The sequence below is a fragment of the Equus przewalskii genome, chromosome 23, assembly GCF_037783145.1.
Source record: "Equus przewalskii isolate Varuska chromosome 23, EquPr2, whole genome shotgun sequence".
In the NCBI taxonomy this organism is placed as follows: domain Eukaryota; kingdom Metazoa; phylum Chordata; class Mammalia; order Perissodactyla; family Equidae; genus Equus; species Equus przewalskii.
In genome coordinates, this window is record NC_091853.1 from 805,313 (window position 1) to 830,338 (window position 25,026).

The window sequence follows — 25,026 nt, forward strand, 5'->3', positions numbered from 1 at the left end:
CTCTCCGGATCTGATGAGCAACATGGGGGCTCCCAGGCCCTGGAGCATCTCCTACTTTAGGATTTATCTCAGTGTAGATGCTGAGCCCCTCTTTCCTTTTCTCTTGGAGAAGGCCTGCTGCAGGCTGGAGGGCCCAGCTCGCCACTCACTCCCAGCCTGAGACTTCAACCAGTATATTCCCTTCCCCCAGAGCTCTGAGGATGTCACAGCCCAGGTGGTGGGCAATATGGCCTTGAAGGGGCTGACCTTCCCTCTCAGGGGCTGATGTGACTTCCTGGGTAGGAACTTGCACGTTAGAAGTGGCCCTCCAAGATTGGGTGGTGGGAGTCCAAAGAGGGGGATGTAAATTCTGGAAGTCTCTGGCAAACTGGGATGCTTGACTCAATGCTGCCCTCTTCTGACCGAACTAAGCCTAGCAAGTTTTATGGGATGCCCAAAGCTGTGACCACAAGTGGGGGTCTGCTTAGACAACTGGTTCCCTCAGTGAGCCAGTCATTGGTTCGTTCATTCATTCGTTCTTTCAACAAGTATGTACTGAGAAACTACAACAATAGGCATAATAATATCTAACATTTATTGAGCCAGCCCTGGTTCTAAGCACCTTAGACAGTGTCATGTCCAAGACCACCAGCCCTAGCTAGGAGCAACAGAGCTAAGAGGCAGACACTGTGAGTCCAACGTCACAGCTTGAGTCCCTGTGGCTCTCACTGCCTTGTGGTGTCCAAATGGGCTTTGGAAGTACAAGACGGAACTAGTGAACTGCTTGTAATCTAAATTCTAGTAAGCCCTACCAGGAGTTCGGGGAATTTTGTGCTGCAAACACTGAAAACAGTCCCCAGGCTCTTGATTACAATGGGAAATTCACAGGTCATTCACAGGTCAGGCCTGGGAGGGATGTGACCCAGGGAGAAGCTAGTTCTTCTCCCCAAGTCAGAGAGCTTGCCCTGTCTCCCGCCTGGAGCAGCAGAGAAAGCACACACAGATGGAGAGGAGTCAGGAGCCCTGGGTTCCAGCTCCTCTTTCACCACCAACCCACACTGTGGTCGTGGCCAAGGACTTTCTCTCTTGGGGGCCGTTTTCCATCTATAAAAATGGATTGGGATAAATCAACTCTGAGTTCCATTTCGACTCTGCCATAACTTCTCTGCAGTATCTAAGTAGGGACAGATAGGAAATCTCAGTCACTCCCGTTCTTTCACCCACCTGGTCACTGCTTCCTTCACTACACGACAGTCAGGGGCCCTGTACCCTCTCCCATCTCCAGACTGGCGTGATGCTTTTGGCTCAGGAGTCTGGCAGCCTGGGCTCCAGGCTCTGCTCTGCCCTGCCACTAGTTGATTGTGACTCTCTCTCATCTCTCGGCAACTCTATGGATAAGAATTACTCTCATACAGCTAACACACTTGCTGTGTGCTAGCCCCTGCATGAACAAATTCAATCCTCACCACAATTCTCTGAAGCAGGTGCTAACATACGATTATCTCCATTGCACAGATGAGGAGGCTGAGACACAGAGAAATTGAATAACTGCCCGTGCAGGGTCATGAGCCGGCAAGTGGTGGAGGCAGCTTGGCGCCCGGGCAATCCAGCTCCAGAAACAGCACTCTTAGCCATCATACTCTGGCTGAGAGATGATTCTTGATTTGCCCAAGTCTCAAGTAAACTAAGCTTCTTTGTGTTGACCTGAAACGTGCCTCATGACTGCTTCGTGGGGTTGCTGTGGGATGGAACGAGAGGGGAGGCTGTCAGATTGATGGTTTCCTATCAGTCAGCTTGGGGTTTTGCTGGGCTCTGGTCCTCCCAAGTCCCTCCCGCCCAGGTCTGGCAGAGACCCAAGCGTGGCGTGTGTGTGTGTGTGTGTGTGTGTGTGTGTGTGTGTGCGTGTGTGCGCAGTGCTGTGACACCAGGGGGCTTATCAGGCTCCCTGAGCTACAGTTGATGTGATCTGAGACAGAGGACAGTTAAGATAAGCTCAGAGCTAGGAAGTGGTCACTGAAAGTGCCCAAGGCTGGAGCTCTGTGCTGGGGGAGGGAGGGAGCCGCCTGACCTGGGGGCAAAAAGAAAGGGCGTTGAATTATGCTCAGTGTGGTTTTTAAGGCCAGAACATGGGTATTCTGAGAGTCAGGGGTGGGCTGGGTAGATATTTGTGTCGATTTAGTCAGGGCTTCTAGTCAGTGTTTTGGGAAGGGTCTCCTTACCTCGTAAATGGCAAAACAAAAAGGTCTTTCTCTCTTTCTGCCCCTCACTCCTGTGTGCTTTTCTCTTTCTGCCCCTCACTTCTGTGTGCTTTTCTCGGTCTCTGAGGTTGAGCAACCCCATTGCTGTGGGGTTGGGAAGCAGAGGGGGCAACTAGGGTAAAAGGTTTCAGGGGATTCAGCCCTTGGCATCCGGACTCACCAAGCACTTCCCACCGACTGACCCTGCTGTGTGGTTGCTGTCAGTCCTCCGAGCTCCTGATGGACTGAGATGTGGTGCAAGGAAGTAAAAAGAACCCCCATCTTCACAGGGGTCAACACTTCCACATCCGCTCTTTCATTCGTCCTTCACTGACCCTGTGAAGCTGGGGCCTTGGGTTAGATCCTGGGGTACAGAGGCTGTTAATGCAGTTGAGGCAGGGGGCACAGGAGCCTCAGAATGGCAGTCAGAGGATGGGGCTCCATTCCTAGCTCTGCCCCTTCTTGGCCACATGGTGTAGGGCGGGTGACCTGCGTCTAATTGATCAGAGGAGCCCCTGAACACAGAGGCTCTTTGTAAACTGTTAAAGGCTCCCGGCAGCTGGGCATTTATGGCAGTGGATGCTATGGCTCAGGGCTCGGCACCGCACACTCCATTGAAAGGCTGCTCCCTCGAGGATGGAGTGTCTTCTTCCTCCTGGCCCTGCCTGCACAGCTGCCACCCTGCCCTCAGGGAGGTCCAGGAGGACCAGGCAGGCAGGGCATGGGAAAGGTGCCCAGGAGAGAGGGCGGCGGAAGGTCTGCCCGGTGCCACCTCCCTGCCCTGTGCCTGGCTCCCACTGGCAACCTGAGCCCCTGGCCTCCCAAGCTGATTCTGGAATGTGAACCCCAAGCAAAGCACATTCTTTGGCTAGGTCCCCAGCTCCTGGTCCTTGGTAAGGCCAGGCGGGAGCCAGCATTTCTCTTGGCCCTGAATGACACTGGCACGGTCTGGCACTGGGGGTTGTCATCACAAGCCTGGATTCATAGGCTGGTTGTCACCCACAGCTTATGAAAAGCCCAATCCTGACTCCTGTCAGAGCCCCTGGCAAAGGGAGAGGGAACCCAACCCCTAAGCAGGGGGATTTGAAATACTGCTGATTTCCTGGATCTGGCTCTTTGTGCCAGCCACAGGCTGTAGGTGGGCTCAGGGGAAGGGGGGCACTGCAAAGCTTACTCTCAAAGCCGGTGCTGTCTCTGAGCGCTTTGATTTCCGACTTCCATTCAGTTCTGTTCTTTGCTATTCATTTATTTCATCCGGCTGTTTGTCACACGTCTAGACACCCCACGCCCAGCACTCTTTGAAGCTCTGGGCCTGCGAGGGTTAAGGATTCGTCATGGTCTGAGGAGTACCGAACAAGTTTTGTGTGTGGGGCTGAGAAGGGAGACAGGGGCCCACATTCACCAGGCACACAAGGGAGGGGCCCTTCTGGGTGGAGGGGACAGGCAGGTGGCCAGCAGGGACATGTCAAGGGGACTGCTTGCTCCTAACGGTCTCCCGCAGGGAACACTGGGCCTAGAGGTAAGGAAGCAGGATTTGTGAAGGGCCTTCGAGGCCAAGATGGAGGTTGGGAACCATCTGGAGGGCCAGGGGAGCTGAGGAAGAGTGTTTAAGCTCCACAACGACAGTCACATTTGTAGAATGAGAAAGGCTTCCAAGAGGGCAGGGGATCTAGCCATGATGTGGAGGGTCGGGGAACTGCAGTGGGGAGGCTGTGAAGCTGTCCTCACGCGAGATGCTGAGGGTCTGAAGCGAAGTAGCAGCCCTGGCAATAGAGAAGAGAAGAGCATGGGTGAGAAGAGCGAAGAGGAGGTGGTCACTTAGGACCCAGGCTTGAGCTGGCTCCCTGGAGGTGCCGGGAGCAGAGGACTGAGACGGACGGAGTAAGACCAGCCTGGAAGGGCAGCTCCAATCCAGGCCCCTTCTTCCACAGATGGGGACACTGGATCTGGAGTGGGAAGCCTGGAAAAGGGCTTTGTAAGTTACTCTTCCCTTTTAGATATTTATTTTTAAGAATGTGAGTTGCTAAACTGAGATTAGGCCAAGGCCCACGTTCTGTTGAATGGGAGGCAGGGTGCCCCCAAAGCTCTCCTTGTCTTCCTCCAGATGAGGAGGGCAGGGGGGCCACTTCTGGAGACAGTGAATGGGGCGCTGGTGGTCCCTAGCCCTGCTGGCACAGCCACACCCTCCCTTCCACGGCTGACCAGAGGAGGAACTCGGACAGCCCAGTTAGAGCCCAAGCAGGCCAGAAGGCCCCCGCTGCACACCTGGAGCTCCCCACCCGCCGTCTCACGGTGCAGCAATGAGGGCGACCCCAGGGGCCTGAGGGAGACAGACTTCTCTGAATCACCCGGAAGACTCATCAACCCTAAAGTGTCACCTCAGGCATCAAGTCCTCAGACACTTCCTGACCTCTGGCCCCTCACTCCACAGACCCTCTGAGTCATCTGCCAACTATTTCCCGTTCGGAGGAGGTAGGTAGCTGGGAGGTTTTGCATGAAAAGTCTGGCTAAACGAGGAACAGGGACTGGGGTGCTAGGCTCTTCCTCCAGTACTCCCCCTAAAGGAACCATCCCTCACTCCCTCAGCACGTGGTTAGGAAGGACGGCTCTGTGCCAGGCAGGAACGAGGTGCTGAGTACATGAAGGTAACTGAGAAACACCCGGTCTCCAGTCACCAGCTCAGGAGCTCTGGACAACGTGTGGGAGCCAGGGGACTCCAGTGGGTCTCTGTTTCCTCATCTGTAAAACAGGCCCATCTCAGTCCTTCCCAAGCTCGTAGGGAGATGAGGGTGCCCGAGGTCCCTGCAGCCATCACAGCAAACTGCAGCTCGGGGCTCTGGAGAGAGGGGGCTGCAGATGCGCCTGCGCCAGTGAGGACCGCAGAACGCCGCAGCAACTCACGCTCCATGTGAAAAGGATTCTGAGCCCAGGCGCCTGCGCCAAGTGTGCGTATGAGAGTATGAGTGTGTGAGGGGATGAGGTATATCTGTGTGAGTGTGACGTGTAAGGGCATACATATGTGCATGAACAGGTGTGCATGAGTGTGAGGTATGTGTTTGAAGTGTGTGAGTATAAGGGTTTAAGGCATGTGTACGTGTGAGGGATGTTGGAAGAGTAAGAAGCAAGTGTGAGGCATGAGAGTGAGGTGTTTGAGTTGTGAGTATATGAGCATGAATGATTATGTGAGTGTAAATATGTGAGTGTGCACGTAAGATGTGTCTCTAAGAGTGAGGGGTATGTTGGCGTGCGAGATAAGTACGTGAGTGTGTTTGTGAGGTGTCTGAGTGTGTGAGCTGGGGGGTGGTTATTCGTGCGTGGGGGCAGGCTGGCCCGGAGTGCAGGAATGGAAGACCAGCTGCACACGGTCTGCAAAGAGCCAGCTCGCTCTTGGGAGGGGAACGCGTTGTCCCCTGGGCTGCAGAGAGTGGCTTCTTGGTGCCCTGCGTCATGCCATCAGGACACGGCTCTGGGGGTTCTTTGAGCCAGGTACACACCTGCCTGGGGAGCTCAAACGAACTGGAATATTGTGGAAAACAGCCCATAGTTTAAACCATTAAAACAAAGGGTCATACCATGAGGGAGAATCCAAACCCTCCACGAATTTAACTCAGGACACTCTAAAGACGTTTTGCCCTTGCAGCCAGCTAGCCTTTCCCCAGAGATCACCTCTCCCTCCTCCGTCGCTCCTGGCACTGTGGGCCCCCGGGGAGGCTCAGGTCTGAAAGGCACGGCCAGAACAATCGCATCACGCTTCTGTCGACCTTCCGCCAAACTTTTCTTCTTGAGACATCAACCCACTATTCAAGGTCTGCACAGACTCCAACTTGCCTCCTAACCTCTTTTCACACCACTGTTCACTACTTCACTGGGCACCTCAAGTCTTCCTTCCGTTGAGGCCCAGTTATAACAGTCCGCTCCTCCAGGAAGCCTTCCCAGACTAGCTCAGTCCTCAGGGAACTCTTGCTCTTCCTGTCTCACTCATCCCTCCATTACATGGTGTTTTAGTTGAGTTGTATTCTCCCAAAGATATCTCGACATCCTAACCCCCAGGACCTGTGAATGTGACTTTTTTCGGGAAAGGGGGTCTGCAAAGATGTAATCAAGTGAAGCTGAGGACACACTGGGTGAGGATGGCCCTAATCCAATGACTGGCGTCCTTGCAAGATGAGAGAGATCTGGACACAGACACACAGGAGAGCAGGCCTCGTGAAGACAGAGGCAGAGGTTGGAGTTACGCTGCCACAAGCCCAGGAACACCAAGGATTGAGGGAGTCATCAGGGGCCAGAAAGAGCCAAGGAAGCTCCCGCCCGTTTCCTTGATTTCAGCCTTCCAGCCTCCAGACTTGAGACAGGCAATTTCTGCCACCAAGCTGTGGTATTTTGATGTGCAGCCCTAGGAAACGAATACACGTGAAAACTTCTGTCTGCCCAGCCTGCCTGGGTCCTTTGACGTGTCTGTCTCTTCGGCGCTTGCCCGGATCCTGCCCTGTGCTCAAGCCTACGCAACTTTGATCTCACCAAACTGGAAACTCCCGTTCCCGCAGCCTCTGGAGCGGAAGGCTGGGGCGAGGGTGATGACCCCAGGCAGGGCTCAGGAGGACGGTGCGGGCGTTGTGCGCTCCTCTGAGCTAGGTTAGAATTTCCTTCCCCTCACTGACCAGCTGTGCCGCCCAGGTCAGGTGCAGGGTTCCTGGTTGGTTCTCAGTTCCTTCTTTTATAAGACGGGGGTTGGAAAAGGCCAACCGTACGCCCGCCTTCCATGCAGGAGCTCTGTGGGCAGAAGGCCCAACGCAAATGCAAGGAAGAAAGAACTTCTCGAGGAAATGATGTGATGGAGGGAGGGACTTGTCCCCTCTCTGTGGTCCCAAACCGTCCCGGCACTCTGATTGCCCAGAAGATGGACCTTCCTCCAGAGGAGGCCCGGAAAGCTGGACCCACATGGTTTCCCAAGGATCCCAACCCCACCTGGGTCCCTCTGACCTTAGATGGTGCCTTGGTGACTGCACTTACTTCATTTCCCTCCGAAGAGGAACTCGGAATATCCCACGTTCCAATGGTACGAATCTGATCATGACGCTCCTTCTCTCAGAAGCCTTAATTTGCTCCCAGTTCCCCATGTAGGTAAAGTCCAGGCTCCTCAACAAGGCACGTGAGGCCATTCTCGGTCCGCTCCAGCTGCACTGGCAGCCCCACCTCCCTGGAATCTCTGCTGTGTGTGAGCTGCCCCCCAAACAAGCCCACCCTTCCCCGCAGTGGGCTTGAGAACACCCCTAACCTCTCCTTCAACAACGAAAATGACAATGCAGCTGCTCGCCTGATACACACGAGTCATTTCACATAAGTTAGGTAGCTCAACCTCACAGGGAGGCCTTATTTTGCCCATTTCACACATAAGGAAACTGAGACTCAGAGAGGTTAACAATGTCCCCAAGGTCAATTAGCACATGACAATTATGATTTGACCCCATCTCTCTTGCTTCCACGTCTGGGCTCCTCCTCCTCTGCCTGGCCGGTTTCCCTCTTCTTTCAAATGCAGTCGAGATGTACTTCTGGAAGCCTGCCCCGACACCCTCGGTCGGTCGTCCTGGCTCTCTGCAGCCACCGCGGCTGGGGCGCCTCTGGGTTGCACTAGCAAGGGCTGACACTTGTCTCCTCAGATGGTAGCTGCAGATGTAGTCCCTACCCTCCCACGACTGCAACTGCTGGGGGGCAGGAATCCCACACCCGGCCCCAGGCCAGGAATACAGTGGTGTTCGATGTGGAACAACGCTTTGGAATAGCCAACGGAAGGACGAAGCCAGACGGGAACTTTCCTGGAATACAAATTGAGGCACATTCTGTGCTCATTTCACGGTAGGGAGCCTTTCCCAACCTTTCCTTGCTAATCCTCACACTCATTCCTTGGGAGACAGTCTCCACCCTCCTAGCTGGACATCTTGAACCCATTACACGGGTCAGTGCAGCTGATTTTCTTGACTTCCTCTGTGCTGTCTCATTTGAGTCACAAGTTTTGCAGTCAGACCTGGTTCAGGCACATACTAGCTCGTGCCTTGGACGAGTTATACAACTTCCTCGAGCCTTAGTTTTCTCTTCTGCAAAATGGGACAATCCTACCTCCACCTCCTAGAGTCAACCTGAGGACATAAGCAGGTGCTTCACCCCCATGGGCGATGGCACCCTCACTGCTCTTGTTTCAGACTGGAAAATGAAACAAGAGGGCAGGGACTTCCCAGAGGGGACAGTGACCAGAGAGCCTGTGGCGGGGAGGGCAGTGAGGACTGGAGCCAGGCCATCCGACCCCAGTCCCTGAGCGGCCTCCATGGCACCACGCAGTGCAGACCAAGTGGTTTCCCACTGACATTCCCTATTTTCCTGGCTCCTCCTTGAGGCACCCCCAAAGTCTTCCTAGAATGGACCTCCAAGACGTGAGTCCTCAGCAGATAGCAGCTCCAGCTCTGAGTGGCCCTCACCAGTTCCAGCAGCCAATTCCCCATTCTCATAATGGGAAGAACGTTTTAGGACTGGCTGCACCCCTAAGGTTCCAACCATCCCATCCACGGATCTAGTACCATTTTATGTGCTTAGAAAGCACCCCCAAGGCTTCGCTTCTTGGCAAGGGTGGAGGGACCCCGTTTGCAAACAGCTCTCTTGTGGAGCGGTCTGGGCAGCGCAGAAAGGGGAGTGGGATGGGGAGACAAGACCGGAGCTAGGCTTTGGAACGGCTTCCCCTAACGTGCCGTCCCACCCATCCCTCAGAGGATCTCCAGCTCCTCCAGACCTTTTTCTAACAGCTACTCCAGGGGCCTGAACTGAAATAGGGGATCCAGAAGCAACAGGCAAGACCTCTGCAGTCTGCTCACCAGGGGGCACCCGAGGCCACAGGAAACCTCCAGCTGGGCAGGAAGGAAAGGCTGGGCCAGCAGGTGGCAGTGCCCTTCCAGGGCCCCAGAGGGAGAGAGAAACCCCTCTCCCCTAAGACGGGAGCTCCCCTTGTCCGTGAAGGTTCAGGGGGTGTCACCTCCTTCGGGAGGCTCCTGGCCCTTCAGAGCCGGACAGGCTGCCTTCTCTGTTCCTGCCTCGTGAGGAATAATTTTACCCCCAGGAAAAAGTGTTATCCGACTTCCCCACAACCCCTCCAGGGCAGGTATTCTTTTCATCTTTGTCTCCCCAGCGCTAGCAGAGCTTTTAAAAAAAACTGGGAATCAAAAAGAGGTGCTGTATAATCTAAAAGAGGCAGGTTCTTCACATTTTTAAATCAGTGAGCAATTCCCTTTCTACTTTGGGCAAGATAGAAACGAGCTTATGCTGAATGAAAGGAGGCTAGCCATGCGAAGGAGTAAGCTGAGGGGGCAGTCAGTCAACGAATGCCACCTTTTCTTAACAAATATGTGCAATCTCAACACTTAAGAGAAGGAACATGCGCCGTTTTACTAGGAGTGAGGTGACTGGTGGAGAAGTGATGATTTGAGGTGGAACCTCCTTAGAGGCAACAGCCAAGAATAGGTGGTCACTTGGGGGCCCTCTTTAGCCTGAGAATGTCTGAGGGACCATTTCATGGGGTCCCCTCTACCCATCTAGAGACCCATCCACCCCACCTCGCACGAGGGTGCCAGAGAAGATAGGAATATAGATTTTAATCATTGTGCTGCTGCTGTTAACCAGAATGCAATGACTCCATCCTTCATGGATTGTGATGCCACAGTGTAAATGAGAAGGTCTCACAATGAACCACTCTCGGGCCATCAATGACAAAAGGGCCAGGCCTCTGGTGGGGAGGGGTGGCAGAAGGAGAAACAGAGTGAGGAGAAGACCCTGGGCGGGCAGTCAGCTCCTTCCCCATCATCAGATTCCCATCAAGGGCCCCGAGGCACATGGGTCCTTCCTGGCCAAGGCTGCCAACCTGGACCCATCCATGGGAACCTGACTTCCCTTCCAGTTCAGCCGCCTCTAGCTCCAAGGCCAATTCTTGCTGAGTAGATGAGGTCCAGGGCAGGCCCACAGTTGACCACCAAATGGGGAAAGGATGTAGACCAAGGGAGAGGAGAGAGGATGTGGGGGGCTTGGGACCCCCCCCATCACCCCACCCCACCAAACCCTCTCCACTTTCCCTTCGAAGAGATCCTCAAACGAGTTCAGAGCTAGGGAAAGGACAGTGACAGCAACCCATCCTCTGAGTGAGAACTGCCCCCCTACCTCCTACCCTGGAGGTGGGGAGAAGCGGATTCACAGGAGGGGAGGCAGCAGACACTCCTGTGCCTTCCTCTGCCCGAGCAGTGAGGACTCTCCCCAGAGGTCAGCGGAGCTCCAACCAGGCTGGCGGAGTCATCACAACTTCTGCGAGTTTCCTGTGACTGGTAGGGTTTGGAGGCGGAGGGAGGTCACTCAGAGCCACAGCGCCTGAGCCCACTGGCTGCTGATAGGAGCTGGCATCCTGGGGAGTAGCCCAAACTGCTTTGATGAGACCATTCCTCTTGTCAAGAGTGGGGTGATCTGGTGTAGGACAAAGGCGCTGGGCCCAGGGACAGCTAGGAGTCAGAGACACACAGGGCTTCCACTGCATTGCTCAGACCCTGGTTGACGCCCCCCACGGCCAGGAGGCAGTTCTTGACGACAGTGCTGGAGCAGGCACAGCGGGGCGTGGGCATGGCGGGGAGGACCTCCCACTTGTTCTTCTCAGGGTGGAACGCCTCTGCTGTCTCCAGGACAGTGGGCTGGTTCCCTGAAAGTGCCAAGGGAACCAGACCTTACAAAGGAGTCCAGCCCTGCAGTCGCCCCATCTCCACCCTCACTCTGGAAGCCACAAGGAGAAGCCAGGCAACCACAACTTCCTCCGCCGCAGAACTGCTCCTTCTCCCTAGCCCGGGCCAGTAGCTTCTGTCCAACAGCCTCTTTGCCTGTCCTGGCTGGGAGCTGATCTAGCTCCCATGGGGCTCCTTTTCTGCGTGGGTAAAGTGTGGTCTGTCCCCACTGAGTAAACTCTGTGTGCCTAGAAGCCCTGCTGCCCACACATCTCTCCCCTGTTGATGCTGGGATCCTGCCTTCAGAACGCCACTCGTCTCTGGGAGCGGTAATACGGCAAATCCTGAATTCATTAGAATAACTTATTTGATCAGATTGCTGTTCTATTCCATGACAGAGCTGGGTCTCCAGGGAGAAGAGACGGTCAGAGACCAGGACCAAGGTTGACCCTAGCCACATTTTTGCCTCTAGTCGTTCCCAGACAGAGCCCCAGGGAGCTGTGCTCAGCAAGCCTGTGTTACACAGTTATCAGCATGTCCTTACGCTCCCTGGGCCTCAGATTTCCCCATGTAAGAGAACAGAAAGACCATGACTGGGGCCCATATGTGGACACATGAAGTCCAGGCTAGAAGCAAGAGAGTGTTTTGAATTCTCTGGAATGAAGTGGTAGGCAGGCAATGTGTAAGGAACCAGCACCTTCTCTTGCTCTGGTGGAGTGCCAGGGATCTACCAGCACCAGAACCACAGTACCAGCCTGGAAGCTCCATGCTTACCAAGTCCTCCAGCCACTATGACCCGTCCACTCAGAGAGCCGGCCACAAAGTCTGCCCGTCGCTTCTTGAGGAAAAACGAGCGTTCCATCTTCAGCCATCCCCCTACAGCCATGGATGATGGCAGGATATATAGAGAGAATTAGATGCTGACCACCCCCACCAAATACACAGAGGTTCAGACAGCTCTCGCCCTAGGCAGTGTCTCCATCCAGCCACCCTTTGCGCTAAGGGCATATACAATGCCTCCTGCTGTTTGAAACGACACCATCCATGGCCGCCACCCCCTCCCATGCTTGCTGCAGCCAAGGAGCTAGAAGCCCCTGTGAAGGATCCCCGTGCTCCACCTCTTCTCACAGGCTCCAAGCTGGAGAGAAGGCAGACTAGAGGTGCGAGCATGGGGTCAGGATACTCCAGTCTCTCCACGACTGAAAAGCAGAACAAAGCCCTCCCTCGCCCGGCCCTGCCTGGATGTCATAAGAGACAACGAATGGAAAAGGCTTAGATAGAACCAAGCAACCCACCCAAGGGAGCCCTGTACTGATGAAAGAATGGGATCCCAAGAGTAGCCCTGAATGGAGAGGGCTGTTCAGATTTCTGGAAGGCTCACCCAGCCAGGTTAGTGGCCTTGGGAGGGTGGGTGGATGGGGGTAAGGTGGGGGAAGTCAGCCAGCAGGGAGGTGGGCAGCCAGGGGTGGATGCCCAGCTCACCCTGGTCCATGTCGAACACGTCCATCGTCCGGAGGAACTTGGGCTGCCGGTAGAGCCGACCCTGCCGCAGGCCCCCCAGGCTGTACAAGCGGTCCTCCAGGGTCACAAAGCTGGAGAAGGCCCGCTTACAGGGGATGTTGGGGAACTTCGTCCAGGAGCGAGTCTCGATGTCAAAGACCTCGAAGGCATTGACCGCATACTTGGACTGTCGTCCCCCTGGAGGCCAGAGCAGGGTGGGGTGGAGCACAAGAGTCAGTCCCTGAGGCCGGGGGCTGGGCTTCCTTCCCTTCTGACTGTCCCCAATCATACAGGAAGCTCCCTGAGCGGTGGGTCAGTGTGATTACTCTCCAGTGCCAAGGAGATGCCAGCAGCCAGGCACTGCTTCCCACGGGAACTGACCCAGGGCAGGGCAGGAGGGGTGGATGTGGGACAGACAACCCATCCTTACCCAGCACGTAGATCTTGGAACCTCGGAGGAAGGAGGTGGCAGCATATCTCGGAGTGGGCATGGGTGTTAGGGACACCCACATGTCCTTGAGCATGTCATAATGTTGAAGGTGGCTGTGTGGACGGAGGTCCAGGCCCATTCCGCCTGCGGCATATACTCGGTAATCTAAGGAGAGAGGCCGCACACAGCCCGGGCTCAGCTCACAGACACCTGAGACAGGCCCATCAGCACTCATCACCTAGCAGGGCCAGGCTCCACTAATGCCTCGAACACCAGCACTGAAGCCAGGCCAGGTGGCCAAGCACTGCTCTGCCAGAGTGAGCTATTTATAGGTCAGTGGGGCAGATGGCACCGTTTAAAGTCCCTGCCATGGGGGAGCCTGGGTTCAGGCCTACATGCCTCAGCCTTCCTTGGTGTGCGGCCCTTGGCCAAGCCCGAAACACTGAGCCTTGCACAGGGGTAGGCTGTGGTGCAGTCTAGGGCTGGACAGCCCTTTGCAGGTGTCGTCCCCTCCATTTTCCTCTTGCCTGGGCAGCCAGAGGGGATGCTAAAGAAGAGGGCATTCATTCCTCTCACCCCCTGCAGCAGTGGCCTGTGCCCCAGGCATTCCCAGACTGGAATTCTCTAGACCCAGCAGGAGCCTTTGGAAACAAGGTCAGCCCTACCGTCACTGTTCTTGTGGGACACTGGACTGCTGCTGGTTCTTTGTTTGTCTGCCACGCCCTTCGGGCAGTGCCATCCTCCCTGACACACTGGGAAGCCTAGGGCTCCAGGAGGCACCCTGCACTAAATAGCATAGGGCTAGGGGTACTGAGAGGGAGGCCTCGGAGGAGAGAAAACTGGCCCCTTTAAGAAACCCTGCAGAGGCAGGACTCTCCGGAGTCCCCCATTCTCTACGGCTCTTGGCTGCAGGTAGCCTTTCAAGGTACTTCCCTGACACACTGCCTGAGGATGGGCAAGGCATCCATGTTTCCCTGGGCCTTACCCCAGTACCTCCTGCGGCCTGTCAAGGACACAACTCCCCCCAACACCCAGGCCCTCTTTTTTCCCAGGACCCACCCCTGCCTGGGATTCTGTCTCCGAGTAGCCAGTCCTCACTGCTTCTAGCTCTGAGAAGCCTTTATTCTTCAAGGGTATTACAGGGAGGAGTACTATTTCCTTCTATTTTTCCAATCTTACTGAAAAAAAGAAAAAAAATCCCAACCCTAGCCTGTGCCTGGGAGCTGCAGCCTAATGAGGAATTTACTCACACAAGCTCCACCTCTCCCATCCCTGTGTCACCTGAAACTCCTCCAGCTGGGAACCCTCCCCTGCCACCATTCTCATCCTTTCAGATTCACCTAGGTGTCCCTGAACTGCAAGGCAGGGCCCACTCAGCGCACCTGAGCCCTGCACCGGCCCACTCACCACACATTACTTTGTCTGTTTCTCTCAACAGATTGTTAGGTCCTGGAGAATTTGTTAATCTGTGGCCCTGGCATCTGGTCAATGCCTGACACACAGGCATGTAAATTCTTATTACACTAACTGTGATCCCATTCAATGCCATAGGTAAGGGCGGACTAGATCATCACTTGCCAGCTGCATAACCTTGGGCAAGCTATTGAACTGCTTCTCTCTAAAAGGAGGATCATAATAGCTCTTATCAGAGGGGCTAACACATACAAAGCACCTATGGGAGGGACTCAATAAACGTTAGTCTGCAATCTCTCTGCACCACTGACCGAGGCCTGGGGATGGAGTACGCCGTCTCTTCCCCCACGGCCTCTGTGCCTTCCCTCCTGCTTACTAGGAGTTCCTGGAGGCCCCATGGGCCAGTGTGCTCTGAGAGATTCTGCCTTAGTTTCTCTCTGGTCACCTTCATTGGTCAGATCCAGGCTCCTGAAGGCAGGGATCAGATCTGCCTCTTTCCTTCCTCCCTGGGACCTAGAACTGTGCCAGGGACAGAGCGGGCACTCCAGAAATACTGGTTCCTGATCTACAGTAGACCCAACAGGAAGCTGGGATGGTTTTGCAAGAGAGGGAGAGAAGGTTGCATCCCATCAAGCCTGTCTGACCTGAACTTGGGGTCTCCTGACTCCTGTTGGACCATTTCCCATAAAACCTATTGTGTCTCACAAAAGAGCTTTTGGAGCCCCTTCTATGCTCTGGGCTGTGCTGCACCTGAAAAGAAGGCAATGAGGGGCTTGGAGGAAGTGAAATGAGAACCATGAAACCCTGTGGTCAGCACATACGTGCGTTGAGAACTTAGCAAACTGGGGCAAGATGCTGCAGGAGCACATCCATCAGGAAACTTCTGCGCTCCACACATCAGTATCTCTGAGATTAGGAGACAGACGGGAGGTTGAGGGTGGGGAGAAGGCCTGGGAATCAGGTCTCCAAGCACTCCCAGTGGGGCCTGCCAACGGTACAAGGATAGAGTGACCATCTCCAGAACCCCAGCTACTCCAGTGTCTGGAGATGGTGGCACATGTAAGGCAGATTTCAGTGGACAGGGTGCTGTGGATGGGAGCCTGGGTCATCCTGCTGCATGAAGCGTTCTGCGGAGACATTGCCCTGAACCTCTGGCTCTCCCCTCTGGCAGGGCCTGCCCGGTTTGTTGGGAGGAGCCCGTTGGAGGGGAGCTCTGGCATCATAAGGAATTACCAGACACTTCACTTTGCTGAGTCTCGGTTTTCCCATCTGTAAAATAAGGTCTGTGGGTCTCTAATTTTAATGTCTACTGTAAGGGTCAAATGGGATCAGGAATGTGATAATGGGCCCCCAACTTGCTGTTGGCTCTCACCCCTTTCCCTGTGGCTCCCTCTCTCTTCCCCCTGCCCGCCCTCCGCCCTGGCCCCACTCGCCTTTGGCCGTGACAGAAATGCCCATGGCAGCTTCACGCAGCGCGCTCCTCCTCCTCCACTTGCCCTCATCGATGTTGTACATCTCCACGACCTTCAGGGGCAGCTGATTGGTGCCCACGCCCCCGATCACCATGATCCGCTTCCCCAGGGCGGTGACGGCCACCCCGGCCCGGGCTGTGGGCAGGGGCGGCAGGGCGGTCCACTGGTCGGCCTCGGGGGAGTACACCTCAAAGCAGTCCATGGGGACACCGTTGTCGTCACATCCCCCGATAGCATAGACCTGCCCCCCAGTCTCCAGCAGGGAGCAGTAGACCCGGCGGCTGGGCAGGGGCGCCAGGCGCTTCCACTGGAAGTCCTTGACGCTAGGCACCTCCATGGCAGCCCCGGGGACCCCGCCCGCCTCGCGCCGGCGGAGCGCCAGGGCGCCGCGGGAGGTGCGCGCCCGGGGGTCCGCCGGCTACTCCGCGCCCCCTCTCGCCGCCTCCATCTGGCTCCCGGGCGCTGGCTCCCGCCCGATCTCCGGCAAAGGCCCCGACGCCGGCCAGCGCTTCACCGTCCCTCAAGACTCAGCGGTCCGGCGGCCTCCACGCCTGGCCCTGCGGGAGGAATGGGGAGAGTCAAGGGCAGTCGGGGCCACGCGCCCTCGCCTCCTCGCGCGGGCGAGCTCCCCGCTCCTCTCCAACTTTAAAGGGAGGACGCGGCGGCCGAGGGCGCCACCCCGCGGTGGCAGCACCGCCCGCACCGCTTTGTCCCCCGCCCCTCCCCGCCGGCTGGTCGGGAACGCGCGGAGCGCGGGGCGGGGGCGGCTTTCTGGGGTCCGGGCGCCTGGCTGGCACCCGGCAGAGCGAGGAATTACCACCTTTCCGCGCCGCCGCCTCCTTTCCCCGCCACCCCCGCCCCCCGCCCCTTACTCAGCCAGGCCGGGCCGCGCGGCGGCCAGCGCACACGGCGCATTCGTTCCCCGAGAGCGGGCAGCCCCCCTCGGCGGCGCGGGGACAGGGGAGAGGGCGCTCTGTCCTTCCCCGGTCCGCACCGCTGTCAGACAGGAAGATGAGGAGGATAAATGAGCAGCAGGAAGCAGAAGCGGAGCGGCCGCCGGGGAGGGGGCCGGCGAGCTCGCGCGGCACACATCCGCCACACCTGTGCAGGAATCCGCGTGCGCCCCACGGCGGGGCACGCCGTGTCCTCCTTACATAAGCCCTGCGGCGCCCGGCCCGCGGCCGGCGGGAGATGCTCCCCTTGTCTCCAGGGCCAGGGAAAGCGGGATACTCGAGCCAACTACGTACCAGATGACAGGGACCAGACTTCCTCCAGTGTAGGGGTGGGCGGTTTGTGTTTGTTTTGGTGAGGGGGCGGAGAGTCCAATTACCCAGTTTATCTATACAGTACACAGACTCAGTTCGTGACAGGCTGGCTCAATAGCTGGCTTTGCTTTGGGGGAGGTATTATCAAATAGTTTAACCTAATAGAAACAAGTTATGTGGTGTGACACATGCAGACCTGACACAGGTGCATGCAAACAGCGTATACACCTATCTGCACACATATGCGTAACTTACACATCACCCTACGCCCACTCGGAAGTAGACATATCCACGGAGAAACTGACAAATGCATAGATGGGTGGACGCACAACCGGAGACATCAACATAGATAAACACACAGGCTGTCTCTCCACCTCTCTCCCTCCTTCCCACACCTTGGGAAGGGGAAACATGGTTATTCAGTCGGCCCTCAGCACCGACACACAGGGCTTGCGAAATAGTTCTTTCAAGTCCCTCTCTGGTAGCTTTTTCCGGAGAGTAGTCCCCAGTAACAAAGCTGCCCATGACATCAGTGGGCCACCTGGTCTGATGGGCTGCAAGCCTGGCAGGGTCCTCCTCCTACTTGGTTCCCTTGAATACAGCCAAGTCTTGAAACTCTCAGGCTTGGGAGTTTGACAGACCTGGGTTTGAATTACGGCTCTGAAATTATTTAAGTACTCTGAGCCTCAGTTTCCTTATATTATTTTACCTTTTTTTAAAGATTTTTTTTGGGTAAAGATTGGCACCTGAGCTACTATCTGTTGCTAATCTTTTCTTCCCTCTTCTCCCCAACGTCCTCCAGTATATATAGTTGTATATTCTAGTTGTAGGTCTTTCTAGTTGTGCTATGTGGGACGCTGCGGCCTCAGTGTGGCTTGATAAGCAGTGCCGTGTACGCACCCAGGATGTGAACCTTGAAACCCTGGACTGTGGAACCAGAGCACACGAACTTAACCACTGGGCCACGGGGCGGCCCTTGTTACCTTTGAATTTTGAGATAAATTGAAGATTCACAAACAGTTGTAAGAAATAACACCCTTGACCCAGTTGCCCTCGATGGTAACAGCTTGCAAAACTTATAGTCCAATAATATGACACCTAGGATATGGAAATAGATCTGTGAAGACACAGAACACTTCCATCACCACGAGGACGCCATGCTGCCCTTTTGTACCCACACCTCCTTCTCTCCCAGCCCTCGCTCACCAAACCCTGGCAACCACTAATCTCTTCTCCATTTCCAGAATTTTGTCATTTCAAGAATGTTGTATAAATAGAATCGTATGACCTTCTGGGATTGGTTGCCCCCAGCATGATTCCATGAAGACTCATCCAGGTTGTTCCATGTATCAATAGTTGATTCCCTTTTATCTCCCAGTAGCATTCCATGGTCTGGCTGTATCCTTGTAGATGTTGTGGGGATTACATGAGGTAGTGCTTGCAAAGTGCTCAGTCCAGTTTCTGCCACGTAGCAAGGGCCTGGTAAGTCGCTGTTAATACCATGACTTCTATAACCACTGCCAACAAAACCAGGAAAAAGGAAAACCCAGAACAAGCACACACATGCTACCCCTCACTTGGAAATGATGTCCTGGGAGAAACGGAAGTCACAACTCATGACAGGCCCATCTTAATATCGTGAGTTCTTGGCTTAGAAATTCCACAGTTTTTTAGTTTAAATTCTCTGTACTTACAAAGTAAGCACCTCTAGAACCTTCACAGAGGAAGATTGTGTTGCTTTCTTTTTATTCAATAAGAACTCATAAATTCCAAAAGAATGTGGTCTGAATTAAGGAAGTTTCACAGGAAACATCAAACATTTCTCTTTCTCCCTAGGAATCACAATCTGTCCAGAGGAATAGGGAACAAACCCTCAGCCCTCAGCTTGAACCGTCTTCACAAAGTCAGCACGGGGTGATCAGGAAGGTTAAAAGCCATAGAGCTTCCTCAACGGGGCTTGTTGGGTCCGTCTTCAGCCTCTTTCTACCAAAGCAAGGCTTCTGGTGGCCCAGCCCCCGAGCTGGGGCTGCGTGATGAGCAGGCATACGGAGTTCCATACTACTTTATGTTTGCCTAGCTCGTTGAGCTAAACTAAGCCCTTGCATGTCCATTTTCTCTAATCTTAAAGCAACCCTGGGAAAGGTTGCCAGGGCAGATGTATCACTTTTTACACATGAGGAATCTGAGACTTAGTGAAATGAAGTAGCTGACTTATGACCATGCTGGCAGTTCAGAGTGGGTCTAGTTTGTGAATTCCAAATCCAATGCTTTCTCACTTTATCACAATTAAATCACAAATGAAAGAATTGTGCATTACGAAGGACATCAAACTTTTCCATCCTTACCTGGCTTCTGGCTTTTTGTCCAACTGCAGCGAAGGGAGGAGGCCAGACTCCCAGAGAGGTCCAGCCACTGCCCTTTCCCCACTGCACGCTGTCTGCACTGGGCAGCACGGCTGTGAAAGGGCTGGAATCCAGCCCCACAGTGAGTCTCCATTCCAACCTGACGCTCTTGTACCACAAGCACTGCCCTCCGTGAAGACCGTAGGATCTAGGGACTCGGACCCTTGGAAAAGTATTGAGAACAGGATGCCTTCCAGGCCACACCTAATTGCTTATTCTGGAAGTCCTGGCTTCTCTCCATCTTCTCCTCTCCTTCCCCCGTGGCTCTTCCTCTCAGCCAGGTGACATCCTTTAGTCCTTAAGTTGAGTGCACTTTGAGGAAGCTTGTAACCTAGCAACCGCCACTTAAGATTCCCTGAGTCACCTGTGGTTTCCTTGCCTGGGCTGAGTGCACCACGCTGGGGCCTTATGCAGTGCCAGGCAGAGGTGGGGAGTCTGGCAACCTCTGTGATGCCTTACTACCCCATTCTAGTGTGTGGCCACTTTCCCTGTCAGGAAGTTCTTCCTCATGCCAAACCTAAATCCTTCTTGCTCTAAGATCTAGCATCGGGCCTGGGTTTCTTTTCTCTCTTAAAAAGTGTTTTGACTTTTTGCCTGACTTGCAAGGTGGTGCTGGGAGGGTAGGGAAGGTGGGGAGGAGAGTTCATGACTTCCGTACTGCGGAGTCTCCATCATTGATGTTGATGCGTCAACCAGACTTGCGAAGGGGGCTCAGACCCAGCGAAAGTCACTCTGTAAGGATTTTTGTTAAAAGTCGCATCCTGGGTTTATTTAAGTCTAATTTACATACAATAAAATGCACAGTTTACCCCACCTCGAGTGGGTATATCAGATATTCAGCAGGGATCTACCCTCACGGAATTCTGACGTAGGTTGTGGGGGAGCTGAGGGTGTGGGGCTGGGACAGTTTCTTCCCAGTAACCTAGGCGGGTTCCCAGCGTGGAGGCCACGCATGGAGTAACTGTGTGCAGGGCTTCAGGTGCCCGTGGGATTCCGAGTGCAAGGCACCTTGGGGGAGGGAAAGAGGAGTGGTTAGCTGGTAGGGACTGTGGCAGCTCCACCCCTCCTCACACAGGCGGCTCCCCTCCTGTGGGCGGGCACCACCAGAACAGCCTCTGTGGTGCTCTGCTGGCTGGAGGGACGACACACTGGGAGCTCCCGAGGCCAGGCTCACCTTCTGTGTGTAGTTGTCTTTCTAGAATGCCCCATAGATCATTCTGTGGGAAGAGTATGGAGTCTGGAATCAGATGCTGGGCCTGAATCTTGGCTCGGCCAGCCAAGTGACCACGAATGAGTCACTTATAGCCCTGAATCTCAGTTCCTCATTTGTGAAAAGGGGAATAAGCAAACATACTTTCTAGAGTTGTGGGAGGAATCAGATGCCTGGCCTAGTTCCTGGGCAGGCAGTAGGTACTCTGTGAAGGGGAGTCTTCCTTCCTCCTTGTGATGGCAAGGTTCCGAACCTCTGACCTGCGTATTCAGGCCGGGGCCCAAAGAGCAGGTGCCAATTCCACAAAGCAGGCACCTTACCTGGGCCCACACCCTCCTGCAGCCAACCATTTCTGGACCAGGTCTTGGATAGCATCTCCTCCCCAGCAGCCCCAACGGCATTCTGACCGGAGGCGCAGCTGGTGCCCTTCCTGCGGATAATCACCTTCTTGTTCCTCATCAGAAGCTGGGGTGTACTCGGGGGTTGGGGAGTGAGAGTGACTCACCCACTTAGGACTGAGGCTGCCGGCAGACCAATGGAAGGGTGGATTCCTTGGCCAACGTGGGAAAGCCTCGTGTGGGCCTCCTCCGCCCAGGCCCACATCAGCCCCGAGGGAGGATTCAGGGCTCAGGTGGACTTGGTTGCACGCTGACACAGGTGTCAGCAGTCAGAACTGTAATCTGCATCTGTTCACGTGGCACTGCCACTCTTGGAGTGGCAATCGGGGTCCTGCAGAATGGCCCAGCAGTAGGGGTCCCCCTCCTGACCAGAGTTCAGTTAGCTGCGTTCCTTCTGCTCCCCACCCTGCTCCCTCCTCCAGAGCACAGGTCGGGGCTGGAGGGCCTCCTAGGGTGTCAGTTGGGGAATGAGTCTGTCCACCTCTGAGCAGCCCCTGCCTATTTAGGTGAAATGGGGAGGCTGGAAGGTGGCCTGAGGTTTGTCGCGGTGGGGCCGGGGCCAGGTCATCCTGGTTCCCACTCAGGAGCTGCAGGGGTTAGGGAAGGAGCTGGGAAGGCACACACTCCTCGCTGCTTCCTGTGAGTTGGCAATGCCCGCAGGAAGGGAAGCTCTGCAAGGCCTTAGCTGCATCCCTGTGTTTATCAAGGAAAGTGTGAGAGAAAACGGGCCTTATGGCACAGCCTGCGGACCTGGGTTATAAACGAGGAAGAATTTCCAGCCCAGGAGTATCAGAAAATTAAAACACCAGCAGGAGGTGAGGTGAGAGGCATGGTATCACGGCCACCCCCTCCCCCTCCCAGCTGCCCGGGAGACCCTGGAAACAGGAAAGACAGGACTGAGAGTCTCTCCTAGCTGGAATGTTCTTTACTCCTGGGGGACACAGGGTGGGAACCCTACAGAAAGAATCATTTAACCATAGTGACAAAGCAGCAGGTTCCAGAATGGACAGCCTTACATTCTTGCTGGTGGCACAAACCCACAAGGGTCTGGCCCTACCGGCTCTTGTAGGCCCTGCCAGCTACCTTACTGGGGGCCTTCCTCTGGCCCTGTTGTTACCACTACCCTCGTTTTCCCCAGTCAGCCCAGAACACGGGGGGACGGGGTCTTGTGACAACTGTAGCTGTCGCCGGTGGGCTGGCGCCTTGTAGACCTTGGGCACCCCCCCACCGGAAGATAATCATGCTTGCGGTTAGGTCCTGACACTTTGGGGTACCTGTTGCCTTCCCACAGGCTGCCAGGACAGGAGGCAGCGGACTCAAGGGCTCAAGTCGTCCCGATTCTGGCCCTTGCGGCCCTTCCTCTGAAAGCAAAGATATGGCCATTAGTTCCAGGTCTCCAGGCCAGGGCCTGGCTGGGCACTGGGGCCACGGCAGGGCTTATCCTCCAGTCCTCCTAACGCGGAGGAAAGCAGAGCCTCACGGGGCCTGGGCAGCTCAACAGCAGGGCAGAGGCCACAGACTGGGGAAGGCTACAGACCATTCAAACAGGGCTCTTTAAATGCCCATTAGCAAGTTAACCTCACCATTTCCAGAGCCAGCAGCAGGCTCCATTCTTCTTAATTAAAAAGAGCTCCCTGTCCTGGCAGAGCTGAGAGAGGGCTCTGAATGATTTACACACCGGCCCGCTGCTCCAGCTGGGAACTCGGCAAGGAAGAGTGATTGGCAGATGGGCTGGCCTCAGAGCGAGGTGAGGCAGGCAGGCTCTCCTGCTGCGGGCCCTGGGTGAGTAGGGCCGGGGACCTCGGCCAGACCCCAGAGCTCTGCAGGCCCAGAGGTTACGGCTCTTGAGAACAAAAGACTCAACGAAAGGCTCTCCTGCTGTCTCCTGCTGGTCCCTCTCCCCAGGTAACTGTCTTATCTGTGCACTGGGGTCTCATCTCTACCCAGGAGAGGAAGTGGCCATGTCCTGGAGATCCCCCATCTCCAGGTGGATGTTGCTCACCCGACAAATTACATTCCTGCGGGCTTCTGTTTGATCGTTACTGCTGACTTTAGGAGAACGATTTCTCATGGCCCGAATCTCCTTCACCTGCCTTCCTGCTGGCGCCAGCTTTTGTCTGAACCTGATGTCCAGTGGGAGTCAAGCCTCTGGGCCCTTCTAGGGGGCTACGAAGGGGATGATGGGGGCTCATAGTTGGACTGGTGTGAGAAGACCACCAGCCCGGGGCCGCCAGAGACCCAGAAGTGAGAGCGGTCGCTCTCAGAGGTCCCCACCCTCTTCGGCCTCTCCCTTCTCACCAGGCCTTGGGGGGCTTCTAACAAAGTATCCTCGTTCTCCACCAGGGACCTCTGCTGCCCTCCAAGTCCCCACTATCCCCCTTGGGGGCCTGAGAGGCAGGTCCAGCTCACCCTCCGGCTGGAAAGAGGGGCCTGTCCACCGCGTTGGGACCTCGATGGAGGAACAGAGTGGCTTTCCCTCTGGTACTCTCTCTTTTCCTCCTGCCCTGTCCTCTGGCACTTCACGTCGCACACACACAGTCCCAGGCACACAGGCATGCACACGTACACACCTTTGTGCTCACACACACACACACGTGTGCACACATGCCCTCCTCTCTGGAGGTCCTGGAGAAGGGGCCAGGAGGAGGCACGTTAAAGAGCAGGGTGGGACTGCTGAGCAGGCATCCTCCAGGGCCCCGCTCTAACCCTCTCCTCCCCAGGAGGCAGTGATCTGGCGCAGCAGCAAGCTTGCCATCTGGTGTGGTGACCTGTGTTCTCTGTGCTGGAGACAGAGCAGGGGAGGAGGCGTGCTGGGCTGGCTGCAAGTGCAGTGTGTGTGCAAGAATAGCTGTAAGAGAGCCCAGGGAAGTGGAGAGAGAGGCCAAGGCGTGGGTGGATGAGAGCATCTGCCCGTCCTCATCAGCAGACACTCCCAGGGACGGCAGGTGTGCTCCGGGGAGGTCTGGGAGCCCAGGGAAGCTGCACTGCTTCCCTGTCGAGGAGAGAGCCCTTGAGCAGCCTTCCCAAGCCTGTCACCAGGAGATGTGGCTGCCTGCTCAGCACCCACGAGCCGTCAGTCCTTCCCTGGACATCACTAGGCAAGAAGTGGGATGACACCTCTATTCATGCCCTGACCTAACGGCAGGCGCCCCAGCGGGGACCACCGCCAGGGATCTGGTGTGTCCTTTTGTCCTTGGCTGGCCTGGCCCATAGGCTGACATCCCTCCCCTGCGGTCCAAGACTCAGGAGTGATATTCTGAGTGGATCCTTACTACAGACCCCCCAAATCACAGGTGAAGTCCTCTCGGAATGCCTTAGGGCAGGGTCGCGGTCCAGATCCGGCCCACTGCCTGTTTTTGTGTGACCCGTGGTCTAAGGATTGTTTTTACATTTTTAAATGATCGGGGGAAAAAAGCAAAAGAGAAATATTTTGTGACACATGAAAATTATATGAAATTCACATTTCAGTGTCTATAAATAAAGTTATATGGGAACACAGCCACACTCATTCGTTTACGTGTTGTCTGTGGCTGCTTTCCCGATACCACGGCGGAGTGGAGCAGTTGCAACAGAGAGCGTATGGCCCGCAAAGCGTAAAATATTTACTATCTGGCCCTTTAAAGCAAATGTTTGTGCCTGCCCCGGCCCCCAGCTTAGGCTATTTTAAAGGATAGAGGGTTACCACCTTTTTCTTGGCAACCTGCTTCTTACTTACCTTGACATGTTAAGTTGGCACAACAATATCTTGTGACAAGGGAAGGAAACTAATGTTGTTGGGCACCTACTGTATGCCAGGCACGCTTTCTCTGTTTATCACCAATCTTTACCGCAGTCCTGAGAGGAACGAGCACTAAGGGCTTCTTGTGGCGTGAAGGCACGGAGGCACAGAGAGCCTGGGGGGCTTGCCCAGAGCTCTGCCAGCGAGTCAGAAGAGCACCCTGGATTCAGTCTGTCAACGCCACAGCCCAGATCCTGCCAGGCC

General features: G+C 55.4%; 1 protein-coding gene and 1 long non-coding RNA gene across 4 annotated transcripts; one reads left to right on the top strand and one right to left on the bottom strand.

The window, feature by feature from the left end:
• Positions 1–3,452: 3,452 nt before the first annotated feature.
• Positions 3,453–16,780, bottom strand: KLHDC8A (kelch domain containing 8A). 3 transcript variants are annotated; one of them, XM_008535705.2, is made up of 6 exons: positions 16,642–16,780; positions 15,731–16,326; positions 12,885–13,049; positions 12,437–12,652; positions 11,729–11,830; positions 3,453–3,979 (listed from the first exon to the last, which is right to left on the bottom strand). In XM_008535705.2, the coding sequence occupies exons 2-6, from the start codon at positions 16,104–16,106 to the stop codon at positions 3,843–3,845; spliced, it is 996 nt and encodes a 331-aa protein (XP_008533927.1). In that variant the 5' UTR covers positions 16,107–16,326; positions 16,642–16,780; the 3' UTR covers positions 3,453–3,842. The 3 variants fall into 3 exon arrangements, with proteins under 3 accessions (XP_008533927.1, XP_008533928.2, XP_008533926.1); XM_008535706.2 differs by lacking the exon at positions 3,453–3,979 and adding an exon at positions 7,559–8,029; XM_008535704.2 differs by lacking the exon at positions 3,453–3,979 and adding an exon at positions 9,836–10,935.
• On the top strand, positions 9,967–15,006 carry LOC139079007 (uncharacterized). The gene is made up of 2 exons (XR_011532261.1): positions 9,967–12,343; positions 14,815–15,006. It is a non-coding gene; the product is annotated as an uncharacterized lncRNA (long non-coding RNA).
• Positions 16,781–25,026: the final 8,246 nt, after the last annotated feature.